Here is a 25,188-nt window from a genome sequence, read left to right as displayed (position 1 = left end):
GGGCTATGAAACTGTCCCCAGCCACTGGAGCATGAGTTTTATACCCTGCCAGGGAGCTACCCACTTGGCGCAGCAGACCTCTCCTGACTCGCCCACTGCTCCCCTCAGCAGTGTATTTCGGTAGATATGCCTGTTCTGCTCCCCCACTCTGTCTCTGGTGAATCCTCTCATCCTTCCCACCCCTGGTCTACACCCCAATTCTTTTTAAAAAAGATTTATTTATTTATGCATACAAGAACTGGGGTACAGGCCAAAAGTGTCAGGGGGTGAGAGGATTCACCAGAGACAGAGTGGGGGAGCAGAACAGGCAGACTGACTGAAATACACTGCTGAGGGGAGCAGCGGGCGAGACAGGGGCGGTCTGCCGTGCCATGTGGGTATCTCCCTGGCTGGGGATGGAACCCGTGCTGCAGAGGCTGCGGACAGCTTCACAGGTTGTGTCTTAACCCCTTTCACCACCAGGGAGGCCCCACCCTGATCCTTGTATGCATACATAAATAAAAATAAATATTAAAAAAAAATATGCTTGACTGAAAAATCGACCTTCCCTGGGCAAAACCCCAAGGAGGACACCGACCCCGGGGATGGCTCCAAGTCAGCAGTGACTGAGGTCAAGGAACACCGAGGTTGAAAGCTCCTCCCAAGGTTTAAATCTCCCCACACCGTGTGCACGCCCAGGGGGGCCAGGGGTTTGCATCCCCAACAAAGAGCTCCAGGCTGGGGAGAGGGAGCAGCCAACTGCCAGAACCGCGGGGTGCGGGCCGGGGCTGTTGAGCCTCCCCCGTGCTGGCGTTGCCATAGAAACGCAGGAAGCGCCATGGCTGCCGCCGGCCTGGGGGGCGACGAAGCGCCGCTGCCGGCGGCAGCTGTCACCAAATCCCCGTCACTTTCGTCGCAGTCCGCAGCCCCCGCCCGAGGGAACCCCGAGAAGTGTCTGGTCTATCCGCACCCGCCCAGGAGCTCCCGCCTGTCGCGGGCTGTTCTGCGCTGGCTGCAGAGTCTGGACCTCAGCTACTTTCCCAGGAACGTGAGCAGGTGCCGAGCCCCCCGGGCCGGGCCCCCCGCAGCCCCCCGCAGCCCCCCGCAGCCCCCCGCAGCCCCCGCCCTGGGCAGATCAGGACCCCACCCAGCCCCCCAACGCTCGCACAAACACAGCTTCCCCTCTAAGGGAGCAGCCCTGAAAGGAAAAAAAAAATAGGATGAAGGATTTTATTTATGTATTTATTTATTTAGGTTCAGTCATTACATGTTAGACTTTAGCTCATGCAGAAGGCTCTGGAGACTACACACGTGGACATAATCCAAGCTCTTTCAGGGACAGGACACTCAGCACTATTGGGGAGCACCGGTATCCCTCCTCAGGAGGCGTCAAGCTGCAGGGTTAGCAGGGATGCAAAGAAAGTTGCTGCTTAACTGCTGCCACCCTGAAGTTGCTGCCTGTTCCTACCAGCTCTGGGAACGCAAATTAAATCCTAGCAAAATTAAGACATTTTTGCCCCCAAGGACTTTGCTTTCCTAATATCGGCTCTGCTTAAAGATGTGGCTGAAATTTTCCATGTGTCTATGAATCACTGGAGAGGCGGTTAAAGTGCAGATTCAAATACAAATTAATAGTTTGTGTTCAGCTACAGAACACCAAAGCCTTTGGGGTGTTCTCTGATCTTCCCAAAATGTTATTTTAGAGCAGTTCCTTGCTCAGACAATGATCCAGCAAAACTAACTTTGCAAGTTTCTTGCTTTTAGTTTGGAGTATCAGGTTGTTGTTAATTATAAAATAATACAAACTGTAGAACTAACTATTTTAATTTTATTGTTGTTCTGGATCAGGGATTTTTCCAATGGCTTTTTGGTTGCAGAAATATTCAGTGTGTATTACCCTAGTGAAATTAAATTGTCATCCTTTCGAAACGGAAGCTCTTTAAAAGTCAAGTTGGATAACTGGGGACAGCTGGAGAAGGTAAATGAGCCATCAGTGACACGTCTAACTGTTCAGAAGTTTATGTTTTAGAAGGTGCATTCTTGAGGTCTTGGATAACTGCACATATGTGTGACTGCAGGCTACCAGGCCCCGCTGAGCCCGCAGCCTGCTTTCCTGTGCGCAGAAGCTTGTTTTATGAGTCACCTATATAACTGACATACTCATTTCAAATTAGTGTGGGATATAATGATTGGTTTCTTGCTGAACAATAATAGCTTTTAATACTTAATTGTTAAAAATTAGAAAAATTAGTAGGGCGCTAAAAGGGGGAGGTTTAAAGTGAATTATATCAGTTCTCCTGCCCACCTGTGTCTATGCAGAGGCCTCTGTTTTTCTTTCGCTTTTTCCTAATAAACCTGTCCTTTTAACATGTAGAATAAATAAATAGACAAATAAAGTGAATGCATAGTAATTGGGAAATTTTATAGAACTTCTTATGATGAAAATACTTTCTTTTTACCTTTGAAGTTCTTGGCAAGAAAAAAAATTAAATTACCTAAAGAACTAATTCATGGAACAATTCATTGTAAAATTGGAGTCCCTGAAATACTGATACAAGAGATATACACCTTGTTAACACACCGACAGTGAGTCATTTGGAATTTTCTAGTAATATAATTTAATGTCAATCTTTTGATAAATCTTGTTATAAAAATGTGGCTCATCCACAGTATTTTGTTTTTATTTTCCAGAATTAAAAGTGTCCAGTATGACCTCATGAATTTCACAGACTATAGTTACCAGATGCATCTGCCCATTGCGCACAGGTCTACAGCTTCGAAGTCTATTAAAGATAATATTAGGCTGTCAGAATTAATGAGCGACCCTAACACACTCAGCAATGAACTTAAAGTAGAGTTCCTCTTCCTTTTACAAATGTTGCAGAGACGATTAAGCCGAAGGTTGAATCCAAGTAAGTTTTCCTTGGAAATAAGGCAGCTGAGCTCTGCCAAGCCTAACGAAGCTATTTTTTTTTTTAAAGATGTATTTATTTAGGCATACAAGAACAGGGGTACAGGCCAGATGTGCAGAGGGTGAGAGGATTCATCAGAGACAGCATGGGGAACAGAACAGGTGAATCTACTGAAATACACTGCTGAGGGGAGCAGGAGCAAGACAAGGGAGGTCTGCTGCGCCTTGTGGGTAGCTCCCTGGCTGGCTGGGGATCGAACTCGTGGTGTAGAGGCTGCGGATAGTTTCACAGTGCTGTGCTTAACCCCTTGTGCCACCAGAGAAGCTATTTCTAAGCACAGATCAAAGACAAGCCAGCTGGGGTCTCATGTCACTTTCTTCAGTCACTGATTTAAAGGGAAAAGATTTCCTTTATGCCAGCCATGGAATGATTTCTCATTACTGCAGTAGTGTATGTTTTAATTCATTCTTTTTTTTTTTAATCAAAGTGTATTGTATAGATCTTTACTTTTTTTGGAAAAAATATTGGTGAATTTGTTCATATAAAATTTAGAGAGAGATGGAAGTTCAGTAAACCTAGAGAAATGAGAGCACTTGGAGTTCCCTGAGATGTAATTTAGGAAAAGCTTGGGTCACCAGAATTCACACTAAATGCTAGAGTATGGTCAGTGCTGTCCTGTCCCTGGTACCTTGTTGGTATCTACGTGGCAAGGCTAATTTGGGCATTGTTCCAGGGGTATTACTGAAATTATTCTCAAAGCATCCAAAACATTTGCCCTCAGAGCTCTAAGCAGATGGCAAACAAAGAAGTGAATTTTCTTTCCTTTTCTTTTTTTTTGCTTTTCTAGTATTTTTTCAGGATACCACTCTTGTCTTAGAATTTTATCTCCTCTGAATCTAGGGAGCTGAATGGTGACCTCATCATTTCCATGACACCCAAACCATTCAGGAATGAGGCAGATGTTGGTCACTAGACTTTCTCATTTCAACTCATTTTTCCGAAGAAAAGAACCATTTTTTCCCCATAGTCTCTGGAAAGAAAGGAGAATTCATAGAAATCCCCTCAAATTGTGAGATACATGTTTTGGGTTTTGACCTTTCCTAGTCTTTCCTTCCATTTCCAATATTTTTTTGTTTCTCTTCCTTGACTCATTGCCATTTGTGGTTGTATTTAGGAATTTATGAATAGAGAAAGAATTCTTATTATTAACCCTGTTATAGAATTTTATATTCAATTTTTGGGCATGTTCTTAAACACTGCAGTTTTCTGTGAAATTGATCATCCATCCATCCGATGTAAATGGACCTCTGAAGACGACTAATAATGGTGGATACATGTTTATGTGTCCTTCTGTAATTTAGAAATGGAACATTGCCAATGCCTTTACCTTCTCCTGTATGTCCTCCTCTGTGGTATTCTACAGCCTTCTCTCCAAGAGTAACCACTGTCCTGCTGCCATTGTTTATAATTCCCTTGTTTTTAAAAAAAATAGTTTACCTATGCAAACTATGCATAGTCTATGTATGCATTCACGTATTCTTCATTTCATTCACATACACTGCTTAAATTGAATTTAGTAGAATTTATCAAACTCCATAGCAGGCAGAATGGTCTCCATGTTGGTCACACCCTGACCCCTGGAACCTGTGAATACGTTCTAGTACATGACAAAAGGGACTTTGCATATATAATTGACCTCAAGGAAGGAAGAATTGGAGGCTTATTCAGGTGGACCCAGCCTAATCACATGGGCAACTGAAAGTAGAGCTCTTTCTCCAACTGGAATCAGCAGTAGATGAGAGATTGAAGGCTGAGACCATCTCACCTTTTGCTGCAGAGAACCACATGGAAAGCATGTCAGGTACACACTGCAGCCTCCAGGAGGAGCAAAGAGCATCTCTCTGCTGACAGACCAAGAAAATAAGAACTTCAGTCCTACAAATGCCAGGGGCACAATTCCACAAATCAAACTCTCTGAGTCTGGGTTCATTTCCAGAGGTTCCAGAAAGGAACAGAGTCCTGTCAACCTCTCAATTTCGGCCTTGAGAGACTCTATATAGAAGGTCCAGACTTCTGCACTGTGAGATAAAAATGGTGATTTTCTTTTAAGTCACTAAATTTATGGTAACTTGTTATGGCATAAATGAAAAATGAATACAAATTTCATAGTTAATACTATTTGCAGTATGAGGTCACAGATATATAGTATTCTACATTTAAATTTGGAAAAGCTTAAACGTTCAATTAAAATATCTTTTTCATTTTTATTAAAGTACAATTGACAAATAGAAATGATATTTTAAGGTATACAAATGGATGTTTTGATCTATATTTACATTATAAAATGATCACCACAATCAAGCATATTAGTCACTTCACAGTTATCATTTTCCTTTCTTGTTTTTGCAGTTGGAATGCTTAAATTCTATCCTGTAGATATTTCAAGCATACAATACACTATGATGAACTATAGTCACCAGGCTGTGCATTAGATCCCCAGAACTTGTTTATCTTGCGTTACTGAGACTTTGTACAAACATCTCCCTATTCCTCTCCCCCCCAGCCCTGGTAACCATCATTCTGTTCTCTGCTTTTTTAAGTCTATCTCATACATAGATGTGAGATCATGCAGTATTCATCTTTCAACATCTGGATTATTTAATCTAGTTTACCATCTACCAGTCTCATTCACATGTTGTTGGAAATGTTACTTTCCTTTGTTTTGTTTTGTTTTGTTTTGTTTTTTAAAGATTTATTTATTTATTTATACATGCACTGGGTACAGTCAGAAGCGCGGGAGGGTGAGAGAATTCCCCAGAGCCAGACCGGGGAGCAGAGCAGGCAGAAGGACCGAAGTACACTGCTGAGGGGAGCAGCAGGCGGCAGGAAAGGTCTGGGCGCCATGTGGGACCCTCCTCCGGTGGCCGGGGAGCAGCTGGGGATCGAACCGGCGCTGCAGAGGCTGCGGGCAGCTTCGCAACCCAGCGCTCAACTGCTGCGCCACTGGGGAGGCCCTACTACTATTTTCTTTATAGGTCATTCTGCTAGGCATATGATAATATCTCACTGTGTTTTTAATTTGCATTTTCCTGATTAGGGATAATGATTAGTGATGTTGAATACATCTTCATATACCTGCTGGCCATTTCTTCTTTGAGAAGTGTCTATTTAGGACATATACCCAATTTTTGATCAGATTACTTGTTTGCTATTAATTGTATAAATTCTTTATATACATATATTGGGTCTGAACCTCTTGTGCACTGTAAATGATAAAATACTGATGAAGGAAATTAAAGAAGACACAGACAAATGGAAAGATAGCTCATGTTCATGGATTAAAAGAGTGGGTATTAAAATATCCATATGCCTCATACTTCCTCACCATAAAGCTATGGTAATTAAAGCAGTATGATGTTGCTGAAAAAGACATATAAACCAATGGAACAGAATGGAACCCCTCAGGTGACACTGATCACACCTGCCCCCCCAAGTTCCTTTGTTGTCCAGCATGTTAGTTTTGTCAGTTATTTTTCAATACCACAAATCAGGTATTCCTTTTGATACCTAATGTTTGTTTACCTTTAGTCCATCTCATTTTTTACTTCAACTCACTGGTTCTAATTGGAATTTTTAGAATGAAACACAACCATTCCATTTGATCTTCTATTTTAAAGTCCATCTTTGTACAAAACTAACCTGGACCCTGTTGTCTTCTTTGAAACACAATTTCTCTTTGGCCATGAGACACGAGACACCTCACTCAACTCTTCAGATTCTTGAATAGCATCCTTGCGTCATCAGCCTTGATTTCCGAGGCTGATTTTAAGCAGGCAAAGTAATTAATTGTGATCAGTTGTAGTTCTGGAAAGAAATGTTACTGACCAGACTTATATTAGTATGAACAGGGCATGAGTGATAAGCAGAAATCTTAGACACCGCTCAACCCTCAGTGAAGGGTGAGCTGCAAAGGAGTAAGCGATCTTTAGAAGCAGGGAAACTGATACCCAAGTGCAAGAGTTTACAGTACTAGGTAATAAGAAATGTGGGAAATATGGAAATCATTTTAAATCACTACTTTTATAGTATAAAAATATGTGCAAAATGAAATAGATACTATGTAACTTTATCTAAAATATAAACATAGGTAAAACTCACATATGATGACAAACATCAGAATAGTGTTTATTCCTAAGGCTGCTATATGGGAGAGGCAGGAAAGGGATTTGGGGGTGCTGGTACTATATTATTTATTGAGCTGGATGATGGTTTTTCAGGTGTATATTCACTCCAAAAATTCATTAAACTGTAAACATGATTTGTTCACTTTCCTATATAATAAAACTTACCAAAAAACTAATAACACAAATAAATTGCCCTGAAAGTAACCTTTCAAAGCAACTTTTTGTGTATCGAAGAATTTATGAATAATGTGGGAGGGGGTTCGTGACCTCTGTATTTAACCTACCCTTAGGAATGTCATAAAACATCTGTCTAAATAATCTACTCAGTTTTTAAACTTTATTGTCCTGTTTTGACAATTGCCAAAAATGCGAGTTTTTAAAAAAAAAAAAAAAGATTTCTGTGCTTATATCTCATAGAGTGGTTTGAAGTCAGACCAACAGTTGGAGAACTTACTCTGGATCATCTTCCTCTCCAAGCCTCTGTGGGCAAACATAACCAGGGGACAACGCGGAGAAGTGGTGCTCCTGTTTCAGGTAAGTTTTTCCCTTTTTTTTTTCTTTTTTTTTCTTTTTTTTCTTTAACATTCTGTCTGTTAAAGTAGATTTTTTCAGCTTTGCTTTGTCTATAAAATTAGATAAAATGTTGGCCGAGCCATTCAGTTTCAGCTGTATATTAGATTGGTATGTTGTGTTTTTTGGTAGGTGAAGGGGGTACGTTGACTACTAAGCACCAGTCACGCCAGAGGAGGCCCCTAAAAAAATGACCCACCTGCCACATGAGGAGCCAAAAAACAGTTCAGATTTATTCTCAATAGGTGAGTGTGAAACAAGTGAAGTTTGCAGAGCTCAGAATTCAATCAATTCTCTAGCAGTTGGATGATGAATCAGTGAAAAGGCAGATAGAAATACTTGTATGCTCAGACTTCCCAACCAGTCCTACTATAAGAAAATGACTTTTTAGGGCCTCCCCTGGTGGTGCAGGCGATTGAGCGCAGCGCTATGAAGCTGTCCACAGCCTCTGCAGCGCCGGTTCAATCCCTGCTGGCCGGTGAGGGCAGACCTCTCCTGTCGCACCCACTGCTCCCCTCAGCAGTGTATTTCAGTCAGTCTGCCTGTTCTGTTCCCCGCTCTGTCTCTGGTGAATCCTCTCATCTTCCCTAGCATCTGGCCTGTATCCCGGTTCTTGTATAAAATAAATAAATAAATCTTTTAAAAAAAGGAAAAGAAAAGAAACTGTCTCTTTAAACACTGTTAACTAAGAAGCATTTATAACAGCAAGTTACAACCCGTAGGCCAAAGACAGTCTCCCGCCTAGACTGATTTTGTATAACTTGTAAGTTAAGAAAGTTTTTTTTTTACATTTTTAAATGGCTGAAAAAATAAAAGAAAAATTCTATTTTCTAACACATGAAAGGCTAATACAATCAACGGCATTTGCAATATGTTGAGGACATGCTTTCACTAAAATTGTTCATTATTTACTTGAAATTCAATCGAACAGTCTTTCTTTTCAAAGATTTATTTGTTTATGCATACAAGAACTGGTGTGTAGACCAGAGGTGCGAGGTGTAAGCGGATTCACCAGAGAGAGTTGGGAGCAGAACTGGTGGATCTCCTGAAATATACTGCTGAGGGGAGCAGTGGGTGAGACAGGAGAGGTCTGCTGCGTCATGTGGGTTGCATCCTGGCAGGCTGGAAATCAAACTAGTGTGCAGTGGCTGGCTATAGCACTGTATCTTTAACCGATATGCTACCAAGGAAGCCCCCAATTGAATAGTCTTACCACCTATTTTTCATCTAATGGATGCTTCTAAAAGTGGCAAGAGGCATTTCATAGATTTATTTATTTATTTATTTATTTATTTATTTATTTATTTATTTATTTATTTATACAAGAGCTGGGGTACAGGCCAGAGATGCAGGGGGTGAGGGGATTCACCAAAGACAGAGTGGGAAACAGAACAGGCAGACTGACAGAAACACACTGCTGAGGGGAGCAGCGGGTGATACAGGAGAGGTCTGCCTCGCCATGTGGGTTGCTCCCTGGCCAGCTGGGGATCGAACTCGTGCTGCAGTGGCTGTGGATTGCTTCATAGTGTGGTGCTTAACCCTTTGTGCCACCAAGAAAACCCATAAGAGGCATTTCAGTGAGGAAAAATTTGTTTACATAAGACACAGGAAAGCAATGTCTACAGATTCCTTTGTTCAAACTTCTGACTTTTTAGCTTTTAATATACTCAAGTGCACTGTGAATATTAAAAAGGAAAGGTACAGAATGAAGTGTTTTCCAAACTATTTGTTAATACATCACTATTATTTATTTTAGTTTTTGTTAATGGTTTGCTGAACTATTGTTCTTCATACCATTTAAAAGCTTGGGGGCCCCTGGGGACTCCTCAGTCATGACCTAAGAGAGTCACAACAAGGTTTCCTTCCTATGTAAGAAGCAAATATAAATTGATCATATATAAAAAATGATGCCTACTGATATTTGAATTGCTAGAGAGTATTTCTCATTTCTTTCACCTTCTCAGAAAATTATCAAGGCTCACTTAGGAGTTTTTAGAAAAACTGTATGCTGTCATTATTTCAGATCAGGACTCCAAGTTGAATGGATTCTTGCTTTTATAAGTTTAATAATGTATCAACTGGTCTGAATAACTCCTTTCTGATTCTATTCTCTCAGTGCTCAATTTTATGTTTCTCTTTGACTTCAATGGTCTTTTCCTCCCCTTTTTCAAAATAGCTGAAGGATGAATAGGTGTCTTTACTAGACGAGGCAGGTCATGATGAGAAGCAGTGTGTATCTTTTTCCTTCTATCAATCCTGTTCCAGATACTTGGATTTTCTTAGTCTAAACATATAAAGGATTAATGAATGGTGCGGTTCTGATTTTCATAATTAATTGGATGAAAACCCATTTGCTAAGCTATAAATTATCTTCCCTCTCACCCCCAATTTCTTAAAAGGATTCCGTTTTAGTTGTTTCTATAAAAGAGTAGTGATTAGCCTAGATCGGCTAATCTGACCTGATCATTTGAAAATTAATGGAATGAAGCAAGGTAAGAACACTGGATTGTAACATTTAACCCCGTCTTAGGTCGGGTTCTATCTATCTATACAGGCTGTTTAGTTTCTAATTATCAAAGAGGATAATGAAAATCAATTGTAAGAGAGGCTGTTACCTTTTTGGCCAAGCGGATACAGATTTCTTTGTTGCTGCCACTGGCCCCTCACATTGGAAGGGAAAGACATAAAGTGTTTGGGTAACCAGCCTGGTTACCTCTGCACAATTAGTGTTCCAATTATAAATTAAGGATAGTTGCCAAACCTAAGAACTCTTAAAATAATGGCACTGTTGCCTCAGCTGCTTTCTGAAGCAATGTCTAAAAATAGTTGAGTCATATTCAGTATCAGATGCACCAAAATAAGTCCTTGATATTTTTAGGCACTGCTGATGACTTTTGGAGGTGGGTGACATTCAGATTTTTTATTTATGGCTACTATAATACATGCCTTAAATATTTTGTTTATCAGGCATTTATTTAGATTAACCTGTGCACAGTTAGTTGCAAATCAATGGCATGTATTTGATATATTAGAAATACTGATAGTTGTATAAATATCTAATAACCACAGATTTATTTTATTTATTTAAATATTCCAGAAAATATAGGTAATGTGAAGCAATGGTAAACATTCTTTTGAATTCTCTGTGAACCTACTAGAAACATGGAAAAGCAACCTTGAAAAGTACCTGTTTAACAGCGGTAAAGAATTGATGCCACCATCATTTGCCACACTAAAGAGATACAATCCTACCCTTGGATATATTTCAACAATAAGTAAATTAAAGCAGTGTCTTATCCTTAATTGGACTGGAAAACATATTTGTTCAATCAAATAAGAAACATTTATTAAACATCTGTGCAAGGTACTGTTGAAAATACAAAATGAAATAGAACAGAATGAGTAAAAATGTTTAAAAGTACAAAGTTAAACATAATTCTCTACGAGAGTTCATTTTCATAAGTGTTGTAGGAATAGCAAATCTACTTCATAATTTTCTTCATTCGAAATTGAAAGGAAAATTATATTTACTCATCAATTTCATTGATAAAAATTTAGTTCCGAATGATTATTATTATATGCTAGTGCAAAGAAAATACTGTCCAAAACCATGAATATTCTTAAACAATTAAACATTTATTTATTTATACAAGCATTGGGTACAAGAAGCAGGTGTTCCTCCTTTTGATAACTCAGAGTTCGTAAGCGCTGAAATCATGTTCTCCTTTTGATAACTCAGAGTAAGTGAAATCATGCTTCACCTGGAATGTGATTCTTGCGTTTAGCAATCCATCTAGTTCAATCTAAAAATTCCTACTGCTTGCTGCCATGACTCATATTTTTATTGAAGGCAAACAAAAGCAGACTGATATCCTGAAAGACTAATTATCTTTCATATATTCTTGGTAATTTAATATTCATAGTTGGAAAATTTTCAACTGGAATTATTCATGCTTTTATGCTGTCTCATTAACTCTCATTTGATCTCCAAGGTGAATATTACTAATGTAGAATCCCATGATATGCATGTCAATTTCCAACTAAACTCTGGTTTTTTTGAATTTTTGAAAACTGGTTAGAATTTCTACCTCCAGAACCTTCCTTATTTAGTTTTACATACTTAGATAGAAAATATTTAGTAAAACAGGGTCTTTCTGGTGGCCTGGGGGATTAAGTCTCAGCACTAACACTGCTATGGCCTGACTTCGATCCCAGCCAGGGAGGTGACCCACATATGGTGCAGCAGGCCTCTCCTGTCTCACTCGCTGCTCCCCTTAGCATTGTATTTCAGTAAATTCACCTGTCCTGCTCCCCTCTCTGCCTCTGGTGAATCCTCTCACCACTCTGCACCTCTGGCCTACTCCCCAGTTCTTCTACAAAATATTTTTTAAAAAAGAAAATATTTGGGACCTCTCTGGTGATGCAAGGGTTTAAGACGCAACCTATAAAGCTATCCAGAGCCACTGCAGCACGAATTCAATCCCCGGGCAGGGAGCGGCCAACATGGCGCAGCAGACCTCTCCTGTCTTGCCTGCTGCTCCCCGCAGCAGTGTATTTCGGTCAGTCCTCCTGTTCTGTTCCCTACTCTGTCTCTGGTGAGTCCTCTCATCCCCCACGACTCTGGCCTGTACCCCACTTCTTGTATGTATAAATAAATCTTAAAAAAAAAGAAATAAAGAAAATATTTGGTAAAACAAATTATAAAGAGTCCTGATAAAATAGCCGACTTCTTAGAAATGTGTTTAGACTCTAGTTTTATTTGAGTAAAGGATAGAGTTAAATACAAATCTTAGTCAACAATATATTTTTTACCTGTCGCCTTGAATTCTACTGGGACAAATCGAAAGTAGAAAATTATGATAATAAATTTCAACCAATAAAATTTAGCTCTTCAGGAAAGGGTTTTAGAAGCAAGACTTCTGAAGCTCAGCTGAGGAAAAGATCCAGAGAAAAAGATTAGATTTAGGTAAAGAGTCAAATATGTTTCCCTTTTTTCCTCGACTCTGCTCCCCCTCCTCGAAACACTATATGGCCTGAATCTGATAAGTTCCCAAGGCTCCTGAATGACCTATGAAGAGCTGTGAAGAATATAAAATACTCTATATCTTCATTTCATAGTGAATAAAGTAAATGAAGGCAGCAAGTATGGTGAAAGGAAGTGACTTGAAGACCTTTTTGAGGAGGAGCTATGGCATTGGAAACCACTACTACAGGCATATCTTAGGAACATCTACTTCACAAGGGTCCTTTGACAGGAGGAAGAATTTAAGTTTCCTAAGTGCTCTACAGCTCCTATATACACAGACCCTTTTCAATACATTAGTAAAATGCTTATGGGAATGGACACCTCTGTGATAGCTGTTTGTATTAAGTAGTAAGCCCTTCTCCCATTTTGTACTAATTTGGGTTTAATTGTAGTCAGTGTTTCTTACAACTGGCAAACCACTCTCCTGAACAGTTCAAGGAAATAATGTTCCTGTATTCCAGAGTAGGGGATAATACAGATGGAGCGCTCAGCCCTTCATACCATGATTACTCTGCCCCAGCATTTATGGAGAGACAATTCTCTCAATGGTAGTTTTAGGGATTAAACTGTCATTTATCTTAGCAGTTACCTATGCCATATTTGGCTTTAACTGCAATATTTATTAAAATTCAGGGAACCTGAAATACATGTATACATACATAAAAATTAATAAATTGCATGCCATATTGTCACTCAGTCATATGGCATTTAAATTCAGCATAAAAGTACTTATTTCACTTATATATCAAGGATATGGTATAAGTGCTTATTAAGTATTGACTTTAATAAAGATATCTTCTCTCTGACTAAACATGAAACACTAAATTTTACTATTAATTTACTATATTCAGGATATCTTTTGATATTCTTTGATTTCAGACCAAAAAAGTATCACCTTTCCTGTTAAAAGAGCAATAAAGTATAGTCATGGACCCAATGCAATCATATTCCTGACCACTTATGATGGGTTTCATGGAAACATATATACATTTCATTAATTTTGATTGACAAAAAAATCATATGTTTTCACAAGATGTAACTCATTTGATGTGGCAATTTTGTCAATAATTTTCATAGGAAAACTATTTTTCCAATGCTTTAAAAATCTTTGTGTAATAGACTCTTCTTTCCTAAAGGTGCCTTTAAACTTGTAAAATAATTTGTCCATATTATCGGGAATACAAACACTTTCAGATAGTAAAATAGTATCATATTTGTTTGGGTTTTCAGGAATAGGAAATCTAACAAAAATAAACACTTTTACAATTTAAAAAAATTGCTTTGTTTTCCATATTAAGTCACAATATATACAGATTGACATAGTCAAATGACATTTATAATTGTATGAAGAATTAGTAGTAAAACATTGTAGAAGTCATAGAACAGTGGGACAGCTGCTGAATCAACCCAATTTAGATTTTAGACAAACTGGGTTTCTCCTTTATTGTTTTTGTGTGCTAAGTGTTGTAAGATATTTTTCTTCATATTTTATACATAAAAACATTATTTTCCTGAAGTCACTAAAAATACAGAAGGTAGTAATTGTTTACACATGAATAATTTAAATGTAAGATAGCTCTGATATAAAGCATAAAGGGCAGGCATTTTAATTTATTTTAAAACAAAATAAAAAGAATAATAGTGGGATTTAAAATGTAATTTTTAAATGAGATTTTGGTATATACATGACAATGAATAAAACTTCCTATCTAAAAATATTTGAATTTCATATATCACTTTGTGTCAAAAAATACCTCTGAGATATACCCATTGCCTCTCTGAGTTACATACATTCTTTTCTATAATATTATATTTTTATAAAATGGAGTTTAAAGCATATAATGTCTTTTTGAGGCGTTAAGTAAATTAAAAAAGTTAATATAAGTTTTAAGATCAAAACTATTCTGAGTTTACGCTTTAGCTAGACAAAAACATCTATAATTCCTATAAAACAATTTGAGTATCAAAGTAGCATTCTTTTTAGTATGTATTCATTTAATAAATTTCAAAATCAGAATTGAAATATGATAGTCTTACCTCAGGACTTTTAAAAAATAACTTTTTATTTTAATAAATATTTATAAAACTTGAATTTACATAATATGCCCAAAACATCAACTAGTATCCTATTTGCTTACAGAAATTTATTTGAAAGTAGTTTTAATCAAATAAATTGTTTGAGTTAGTATAAATTGAATAGATTATGTAAATATTAGATGCTTTAATCAAAAGTAATATCCATCCATACAAAATATCTTTCAAAATAGTAGATTACTACCAACTGCAAATTCTCATAGAGCTTTGACTGCATTTTGCGTTTTTCACAACTCAATTTTCTTCATGCTTGTATTACCTATATCTTTTCCTTGGACAGTTGAATTTCAGATTAAAAATGTTAATATTTTCTTTCTTATAAAATAAAATTCTAGCTTTTGCCTATATGTCCATTTGTTGATAGTTATCAAACACAGCTGAAAGCTTTGACTAAATATGAACTTGAACTAGTTGTTTACTTTTCGTGAAGGCAGTATAGGAGTTTGGGGCCGACGATCAGTTTCATCTAACTTACATTTCCATATTTTGAGATATTCTGTTACTCAAATATTCATTGGGTACTTCTCTCTGGCAAGCACTATTCTAAATGCTGCACTCTTCATTATGTTTCAGTTCTTAGCAATGTAGTATTTTGGATACTTTCATGCTTTGTGAAACTTTTCTATGCTCTTTTAGATTATGCAGCCCTGAATAATTTTAAGGGGCTTCCTCTCAAATATGGTTGGTTTTTTTTGTTGTTTTTGTTTTTGTTTTGGTAAAGGAGACATCTATTTTTTCCTTGAAATTATATAAATATTTTATTTTTTGAAGTTAATGAAATAAAATCAACTGTTATTCCCCACCCCCACTGTCTTTCTCCCAACCTTTGGCTCCTGGACAACAAAGGTTAAGGCAATACTAACCCTTAAAAATTCTTCTTTAAAAAACAATAAGCACGGAGGAAAAAAAACTATCAGAAAGGATTGAGTCGTATTCCAGTCCCTAAAGGAGAGAATGGATTCACTTTTGCCCACATCAAAGCATCGTTCAATGAGATAGTGGATTTTCCATCTTCAAGGAAAAACACAGGGCCCTGCACAGAGTGACAGTTGAGAAAAAAAGATGAGATTATAAATTCACAGCATGTTTTTAAACCTTGAGAAACAGATCACTCCAATATAAAAATACTGGTGATATTTTTACATACGAGAAAAAATAGGTTATTTGAACTGCTACCACATAAGGAAACAAAAATATTTCAACATTACGCTCTGATGTCTTTAAAAATGGGATTTAGTTTTATGACTTGAATTCGCTGAAAACAGTAGTACCATCAACGAAAATAGGTATTGTTAATCATTGAATTACCAGAAAGTTAACATTTTATAAAGTCATATAGGCCTAGTAATAGACTTAAGTGTACTTCACTATTTTAACATAGCGTCATAGGCACAGCTGGGGAAATTACTGAAGCCAGAAACTTTAAACCAGTTCTCCAGAGAAGAAAAAAAATCACTTTCTGTATATGTGTATATAATTTAAGATCATATTAATTGTGATCTACTACCATGTTTATAATTTAGTCACATCAGTTATTTTGTGGGTATAGGTAGTTCTAAAGATCTAAATATAAAAAATTCTGAAGGTCCAATCTGTATTTCCAAGCCCTTACAAGGCAAAAACATGATTTAAAAAGAATATTTTATAAATCATGTTTTAAAGCTATCAAGGTATCAGGGTCTTTTTTTTTTTTTTTTAACATGGTTCCAAATGATACAGCTTTTTGTTAGCAAATTATTTCTAGGTATTTTTAGATATACCAAGTTGCTTGAAATTTCACTGTTATAACCACTTCACTGTTATAACCACACTATACTGATTTTCTGTTGAAATTCATTAAGTATCCTGGAAGGGAGGGACTTCATCCAGATTAGTCATTTCTGCCTTAGGATATCTGAGATAATTAGGATCATTTCTTAACCATTGGGAACGAAGAGGTTAGACAGCATAGATATTAGGTCATTTGGCTATCTCAGAAACTGAGGAGGAGCAGGAGAACAAGAGAGCACCAAGTGCTACTGATCGAAATGGCTCAGAGAGGCAGTGAGTGGCACTGAAGATACATTCTAGAATTACAAAGTGTATTTTTCTCTTAACTATAAGTTATTGAATTTACTGTTTGGGTTCTTTTTCTCTGAATATAAGTGGATAGTAAACATACATACAACTAAGTACCCCGTCTATCTTTTTGGAATATATTGCTGCATTCTGAAGACCTAAATAGTCTGCAGTATCAAGCCAGCTATGGTGAGGGTGTGCATTCGTAACAAGCTATCTAACTTATTTTGAGTGATTGTATAAAAAAAATCTTTCTCTACTAGCATGGCATGTCAGTATTTGAAATGTACTAGAAAAGTCAATATTAAAATAGATTACATTAGGAAAAGAATCAACTAAGTAAAATGTGTATAATACTAGGAGGTGGGATTCTTTTAGGCTAATCTGTCGTCTCAATTAGCATTTCATGGGGATTCAGCTTTGTTTACTTTATGGAGACTCCTACTCCTGGTCCTGGCTTTCGGATAATGAAGACTTCTCTATTTTCTAAAGATAATGGCACCCCTGGGTCACACTAGGAGACTCTAGCATCATTCATCATCATTAACTGACTTTACATTAGGGACCATTCCTTGGGAGTTAGTCTTCTCTCACGATGGATCCCAATGATTTTTAACTGCTGAAAAGTTCAGTGAATCAATGTAAGATGCATGACATACCAGTATTTTATTATACAGCTGTCAGTTGTTATTTTCTTTGTATTTATAAAATACGAATGGAGACTATAAGGTGAACCTATTGTGATATAATAATGTATAACTGTTGATTGTGCTTTGTTTCTCTTATTTAATTTCTCCAAGGATATGATCTGTATTTTAAAACATTTGTTACTAAGTATACACATCATTTGTTTCTAAGTATATCTATTACATGAATTGCTTTTATAATAATGGTATAAACACTGTATGGATTTATTTTAGAGAGAGATAGGCTATAGTAACTATAAAAGCAGTAATGGTGATATTTTCTCATTAGGCCTCAGGCCTCTTTATAAGTACTACTTTTATTCAGATTATACTTATCTAAGGTCACACTTCAAAATATAATGAAACACATAAAAATTTGGAAATTCACAATTTATACCAAACATGAAGGTTGTACCTGAATTTTTTGTCCTGTAAGACAAGAGATGTGCGTATCGGAATGACTTGGGAGATTTGATCCAGTGACATAATCTGGTCCAATAACTCCTTTGAGTGGATCATCTTTTACTCTCTTTAGCAAAGTAGCATAAACCATTCTTTGTGAATCTGACGGGGGTGTATATGGAGAGTCTTCCAACGATCTACATTTTCAACACATGTTATATTTTCATTTTTGTGGAATCACAGAATTAGTAAAGGTTTAGGTTAGAAACAGTCCCAGATGATTAGTTACTCTCTATAAGTAATTAGTTACTCTCTAGTTAGTAATTAGTTACTCTCTATAATATAAATCAACTAGACTTAATTTATTGTAAACCAGAGGACTTGAAAAGGGCAGGAAAGAAAAACATTGCAAATAATTACTGAATATATGCCAAACAAATCAAAACTCATTGTTCTGCTAAGGTAAACAAGACTATACACATTAAAAAAGTTTTTCTGTAAAGTTACACCTTCTGAATTCCAATTTTCATATTCACTCACCTGCTGCTAAACTGTGTACAAGATCTCCATGCATCCAATTCCTCAGAAAGGTGTTCAATTTTTAAAGGCACTGACACCTCCCGACGTTTTAATAGCTGACTGAAAATGTGAAGAAGAAATTAACATCTGACAGCAAAGACTAAGCTATCCAAAAAGCAAGTAAGCCTTAAATAACGCAATTTTAGGCTTAAAAAAGGATATTCAAAACTACTTCTATGCACTGCTGTGCACAGACTTGTGAATATGTGTGTGTGTGTGTGTGTGTGTGTGTGTGTATGGTTAGGCTGCCTGTGTAGAAACAAGCTTTCCTGCGATGCCTTATAGCTTCTGTTCTACAATTCTGTAGTTTTAGGTGGCAGCTGCTGCACACGGGGCAGAAGTTAGGAAAGAGAAAGCTTTGTTTTTCTCAGAATTCTCTGTGCCACATAAAGGGTACTTAGAAAAATTGCTGACCCAGAGTGTCAGCATTTCTAGGAGTAAACTACTATAATTTAGCGAACTAGTAGACTTGAACTTTTTTTTTAATGGAAGGTGCTGTGGATTTTTTGAGCATAACAAGTTTTAGCATAATGAATGGAATTCAGCAAGCTGTTAGGAAATACAGGAGTTTGGCAGGCAGGTTATGCATGAATTTAGTGAGTTGCCTACTACTCACAAATCCCCTTTCTTTCTACCGTAGAGATTGGAAATCTAAAACCCCAGTTTCTCATGTCCTTTTAAAAGTAGGGTTACACAGTTCTGGCCAGAGACATCAGGCAGACACACCTGAGAGGACTTTGCTTCCTGACCCACATGGTGTTGCCAAGAGAAAGCCTCTTGTGATCTCTGTCACCTTCCCCTCTTCCCCCCCACCCAGATTTATTTATTTGTTTGTTTGTTTATTTATTTAATGCATAGAAGAACCGGGGTGTAGGTCAGAGGTGTAGGGGGTCAGGGGATTCACCAGACACAAAATGGGGAGCAGAACAGACAGATCTACTGAAATACATGGCTGAGGGGAGCAGCAGGCAAGGCAGGAGAGGTCTGCTGCACCATGTGGGTAGCTCCCTGGCTGGGGATCTAACTCAGGCCACAGCAGTGGTGACAGTGCTGAGACTTAACCCCTACACTACTAGAGAGGCTCCACCTTTCCCTCTCTAACCTGCTTAGAATGTAGACACAATAGAGAACTAGACACTATCCCGCAACTATGAGAAACTAAAACGAAAGAAGGTAAATCAGATTCAAAAGAAGGGAAGAATCCAGGCCCTTCCTGGAATAAGTGAACACCTGTATTTGACAGTGCTGGAAGGCCTATCTGAAGTGCCTTTGACATAAAACCGATAAATTCTATGTGTTTAAGCTACAATTAGGATTTTTATTGTTTACAGACTAATTCACTTCTAATTCATATAATTTACTATTGCTCTTTTATTATAAAGTACATACTAAATAGATAAATGCATGGACGCCTTTTAGGATACACTTAGAGTGGAGCCATCTTAGTAACAGGAATTTATCGGGTCTCATAATAGAAAAGAAACAGTTTTTACCTTGTGTATTCATAAAGTGCCGGAACAATACTTTGGTACTGTCTTCTGATAGCCAATAATGCACCAATATAACCATATATTATGAGCAATTCATTTCGAGCTCTAAAAGAAAATGTTTATTTTTTCAAAATAGTCCATAATCTGAGATATAGAATATTAATCTCATTTACAGTTATTGTACTGTGCCTCTATCTTCTAAAGGATGATATTTATAACAAAAGAGGTTTAGAAAGTTTTCTAAATTTGACTTTTTCTAAACTTGAAGATGTTTGACTTATCAATCCTATTCAGACATTTGCGCTATAACATAAATTATTATGTTTAATAAAAGTATTTAATATTTAACTCTTGTCTTCTCTTTCCCTTTTCTGGCCTTCATTTAATTTCATTAATTTCAATACATATGGTCAGATTTTGGAATTTTTGATACATTATGTAAACTCTAGGAAAGGGTAATCAGTATCCACTGCATTTGCCAAGTTTCACAGGGTGCTGGATCTTTTTCCCCACATGGATATTGAAATAAAAATTGCCCAAAATCTCTATTACACAATATAGAGCATTTGTAATAGTGTCTGGGGACTTTAGTTATGTGGACAACAATGTTTCCTAAGTGGCACTTGAATTCAGGGATGGTTTCTATAATTTGCCAGGACTTTCATTTTTTTTCTCCCCAAACTAGTATGCTTTGCACATGATAGACATTCTTAAAGACTTGAGGTCCAAAATCTTTGAATTAGCTCTGCTTGAATCAGCTGTACGTGTGTGTGTGTGTACATATGCATATACAAACATAAGTTCACTAGATATTACTACATGAGATCACTAAGACATTATTTCTGTTTCACACTGATCTTTGTAACTTTTCTCCAAGTGCAACTATCTGTCCAAGACGATTTTACTGTTTGAGCTGAACATCAAAAACAATATAGCCATTTTAAAACATTACATAGGTCAGTTATGTATTTTGGAGAGAAAGTACTCACTCAGTATATGTATGCAAGACTAATTTTTCAGTACGAATATAACTCAATAGGTCAAGAACAGGGTAAATGGCATCCAAAGTCCAATTTGAACTACTGATGTTTTCTGGTAAAATAAAACCAAATAAAAGATTCTCTAAACAACAGTATTCAAACTTATTCCTCCATTTTTTAACCTGTATAATTAGTTCTCTCTGGTCAATCCTACCTACCTCTTGATTTTCTAGACCATAGTTTGTCTATTTACCTGCTCATGTCCTGCTACCATACAACCAGTTATCATTTCCTTTTTAAATTTACGATGGTTATTGCTTCATGTTACGGCTGATTGTCAATATAAATGAAAAGATCAAATAGATGAGTAGATTTAAAATGCTAACTAGCAACTTACCTTTAATGAAATTGATACCAATAGGAAGCGCTTTTTCAGGTTCTTGACTTAGTAAGTAATACTTTATAGTTTCAAATAAATTGCCATCTGCATGGGCTGTCTCAGCCAACTTCATACATTCTTCTACTGAGGGAAGCTTACACTAGAACATAATTGGTTTGAAGACAATGTTACTAAAACTTATAGGGATAAAAAACAATAGTACTAGTACTAAATATTTTCAATATGCCAAGTATTCTTTTCTTATTAAAGTTGCTCTGTTCCCCGCTCTTTCTCTGGTGAATCCTCTCACCCTCCCACACAGCTGGCCTGTACCCCGGTTCTTGTATAAATAAATAAATCTTTAAAAAATAGATATAAATAAAATAATTTATATTAAGACTATGCATTGATAGAAATATCTTTGTCTAATAATAATCAATAGGATTATCAGCTAATGTGTCTGCAGTTTTTCATCACACAAAAAAGGAAGTAACTGTCCTGATTATGTTACTGGAATTAGCAAAATATGTCACTTAGCAAAAAATCTGATATCGTCATGATTTTTGAAGTTTAAGTGTTAAAATTTGTTGGTTTGCTTCTAAGCAACACTTACAAATAATTGAGTGGTTTATCTCACTGGTACTTGGCAACCATTGAGATTGCACGTCTGCTGCAAACAAAAAATTTGTGTTGACTTCAAAGGATAAATAAAAGTAATTTCATGTTGAAAAATAAAATCCACCATAAGGTTATTAATCTCCTTTCCTATGACCTTTGTTACGCTCCTTCTCTTACTCCTTTTTACATCCCCTTAAGTTACTAAGATGATTTATTCTATTTATTAATGTATTCAAATAGTTTCCTATTTTTCTTTTAATATAAATTTTTCTTAAGATAGCACTGGTTTATAACACTGTACATGATTCACCCACCACCAAGCACCCATAGTCCTCCAAAAATTAGGTAAATTTAGCATTTTAGATCCCTCAACTTCCTTCTCTCTCAAAAAAACCCCCAAAATAAAAAAACCCTAAATTTAAAGGAAATCTTATGTATGACACTGCATATTGTCCCCCATCTTTATTCACTAAATGCCAGTTATTTATTGAACAACTACTATGTGCTAGGTACTGGGCCTGGCTAAGTAGAAAAATGCTCGTTTCTTCAATTTGATATATGCTTAAAGAGTAAAGGGGATAAAAAATGGTTTCCACTGCAATTTCATAATAGACTATAATAAGTAGAGTAAGATAATCATCTCTATAATTTTTGTCATACAGAAAAATTCTATATGCAATATAGGTTAGCACAATATCTGAACACATTTGAATTTTTAGTATCACTTGTGAAATTGCCCGTTAGTAACACCTTTATACACACTAGTCCTTCTAAAGAGTTATTTCTAAAGTCTAAATAGACAATCTAACTATAGCCTTTTAGAATGTGTGGTGAAAAGATTAGATGACTACTGTTCTTGCCTTTATCATTCATAGCTGTGTAAACACAGACAAGTCATTTAGCCTCTCTACCCCTTAATAATACCTACAACTTTTGTTTCAGAGGAAACGTAAATGTACATTAAAATACAAGACAATAACGTAAAGCATAATTGAAAAACTCGTTCCTGTTTCTTATGCATTTTAACTTCAATATAAAAATACTGTTTATCATGTTTATTAAAGCAGAGTTCATTTATGAAAGAATTCCAAGAATACAAAGTATATAAATACAAAGTTTACCCACTGATAACTTCAGTTATCTTCTCACAAAAATTTTCTCTTTTCTCTCTCTCTCTCTCTCTCTCTCTCTCTCTCTCTCCCCCCCACACACACACACACACACACACACACTCACTCACTCACTCACATATACTCTTGGTCCACATCTATTAACACAGTACTCAGTAGGTATCTCTTGTTGAATGAATGGGACCACTTACCCAGTGGGGGAAATTGAAATATCAAGATTCATATAAGTGAAACAAAAGTATTATTTTGAGAATTAAAGATAAGAAAATATTTAACTTATATTTCATTTTTTCTTAAAAAAGCTATATTGATAATTTTAAATACAAAAACCATGTGTCATGCACGTACACAGTTTCATAATTTCCTTTTTATTTGTTTAATCACCATCTATCCATGTCAATAAAAACAGAGGCTCATGATCTGTTCAATGTATTAGTGGCACTGAAATATAGAAATGTGCTGCCATTTATATAAACAACCTATTGTAGGTTGTGAACATTTTGGTTGTTTTAACATGTAATCTTGGTACACAAATTCCTATATTCTGCAAAGGAGTATTGTTTTTAAAGCCCTTTAGAATTATGCATGTGAGTTTCCTCATACTTCATTTATTCTTCTAAAGATCTGAATTGTGTGCCTTTAAAAAATTAGTGTACATGCACTTTAGAGGCAAACTGGTATAGTGGAAGGAGCTTGGAAATTGGAGTTAGACTTACTGGAGTTCTCATTTCACCATTAATTAATATAGACAAGTTCCTTAATTTCTCTGAGTTTACTTTATTTGTAAAATAGGCATAACATCATCTACTTTTCAGGATTTCATGAGGATTGAGTAAAATACAAATCTTTCTGAGCTTAACAAAAACTTAGTGTTATCATGCTCACTGCATTTATAAAATACTGAAAGGGATCCTGTAGCTGTTTCCCCATATGTGTCTCTATTTTCCCTAACCTTAAAATTAGTTAAATCCAAACTAGGTAGTTTAATATTGTCAGCATACCTTCTCATGAAGATCATTTATCTCTTCAGTACACCCTGGGTAGAAAGCACAGAGTTTAACTAACTGTAGTTCATTATCAGGAGTCATCAGGAGAAGATCTGCTGCCAGATTCCTATTACCATAACAAAACAGAAACTTCAATGAAAAAGAATCTAAAAATAACATTTAGGACTATTTCAAAGGAAGAAGATTCTTATACTCCTTTTGCTTTTCTATTTACAGAACAGCACTAATTTCCTATTTAACTGAAAGGTCTGTAAATGTAGATAACAAAAAAATAAAAGGCAAGAAGGAAAAATGTATTATGAAATTCCTAAGTATTTTTTAAAATCCATACTGTCTTTAAATATTTAGAATTCACTTTGTTATTACAGAATAAATTTTCACCTAATTACATAGTTTCATACATGTTCTTTAGAGAGAATTATAAAGAAAACTTTGTGAAGGATTTCTCTCATTTTATTCTGCTCACCAATAATGGGATGGTGTGTTAACCAGCTCATTAAAACCAATAGTATGCCTACAATATTGTAAGTTTAGAATATGCGATAGTACTTATAAAATACTCATACTTTGGGCAGAAATCAAAGATAAAAATGCAGTTTTCTGACTTATTCTTTAAATATTTAATGAGATAAATTATTCAAGGTTTTTAAAAATGAGGCATTAAAATTATATGGGCTTAACTTTACATTAAAATATTTTATAAATTCCTTTTTTAAAATCATAGGTGATAAGCCCTTTAATTGCATGCATCATAACCAAGAACACACTAATTTTTAATGTGCTCAATTAGTTATCATTCAGTTTTCAATATTTTTGATATATACACATTCAGCATGCATACAGAACAGTCAGAATTCCAAATGTGAATTTATGAAGCTGTGTATTGTGGATACTGAGTAAAATCCAAATTTACCACCTTATTGAGGTTTTCAGCAAAATCTATATTGGCTATTTAAGTGCATAAATTATTTTTAGGAGCAGTAAGGTATACCTACTCAGGAATATAGCGGGTACAGGAAAGGAATAATGAAACTTGTGCTTGTCAAATTTTCTATCATAGGTACATAGCTAGGTATTCGAATGGTTTTACAAGT

The 25,188-nt window shown here is 36.1% G+C and overlaps 2 protein-coding genes across 6 annotated transcripts in view; one reads left to right on the top strand and one right to left on the bottom strand.

Moving 5' to 3' along the window:
* The first annotated feature begins 817 nt into the window (after window positions 1-817).
* Window positions 818-11,070, top strand: SPATA4 (spermatogenesis associated 4). 2 transcript variants are annotated; one of them, XM_037526465.2, is made up of 7 exons: window positions 818-1,035; window positions 1,828-1,957; window positions 2,447-2,565; window positions 2,671-2,891; window positions 7,493-7,609; window positions 7,778-7,890; window positions 10,743-10,782. In XM_037526465.2, exons 1-6 carry the CDS (start codon window positions 818-820, stop codon window positions 7,837-7,839), a joined length of 867 nt encoding a protein of 288 aa, XP_037382362.1. In that variant the 3' UTR covers window positions 7,840-7,890; window positions 10,743-10,782. The 2 variants fall into 2 exon arrangements, with proteins under 2 accessions (XP_037382362.1, XP_037382363.1); XM_037526466.2 differs by lacking the exon at window positions 7,778-7,890 and having other exon boundaries at window positions 10,743-11,070.
* Window positions 11,071-12,206: 1,136 nt separating this feature from the next.
* WDR17 (WD repeat domain 17) overlaps window positions 12,207-25,188 on the bottom strand; it is an 82,479-nt gene continuing 69,497 nt past the window's right edge. For 3 of the 4 annotated variants that reach the window (XM_037526462.2, XM_037526464.2, XM_037526463.1), the window contains 7 exons: window positions 24,089-24,200; window positions 21,358-21,499; window positions 20,970-21,072; window positions 19,984-20,085; window positions 18,452-18,550; window positions 17,925-18,108; window positions 15,504-15,798 (listed from right to left, as the gene is read on the bottom strand). In XM_037526462.2, the coding sequence (XP_037382359.1) occupies window positions 15,679-15,798; window positions 17,925-18,108; window positions 18,452-18,550; window positions 19,984-20,085; window positions 20,970-21,072; window positions 21,358-21,499; window positions 24,089-24,200 (862 nt within the window). In that variant the 3' untranslated portion in view covers window positions 15,504-15,678. Of the gene's footprint in view, window positions 12,576-15,503; window positions 15,799-17,924; window positions 18,109-18,451; window positions 18,551-19,983; window positions 20,086-20,969; window positions 21,073-21,357; window positions 21,500-24,088; window positions 24,201-25,188 lie in introns of those variants that run through there. The other variant, XR_008554054.1, reaches the window with a different exon arrangement.

Source organism: Talpa occidentalis, unplaced genomic scaffold, assembly GCF_014898055.3.
Source record: "Talpa occidentalis isolate TD23 unplaced genomic scaffold, MPIMG_talOcc4v2.1 talOcc4.4, whole genome shotgun sequence".
Lineage (NCBI taxonomy): Eukaryota > Metazoa > Chordata > Mammalia > Eulipotyphla > Talpidae > Talpa > Talpa occidentalis.
This window is presented reverse-complemented; position numbering and strand designations above follow the sequence as displayed.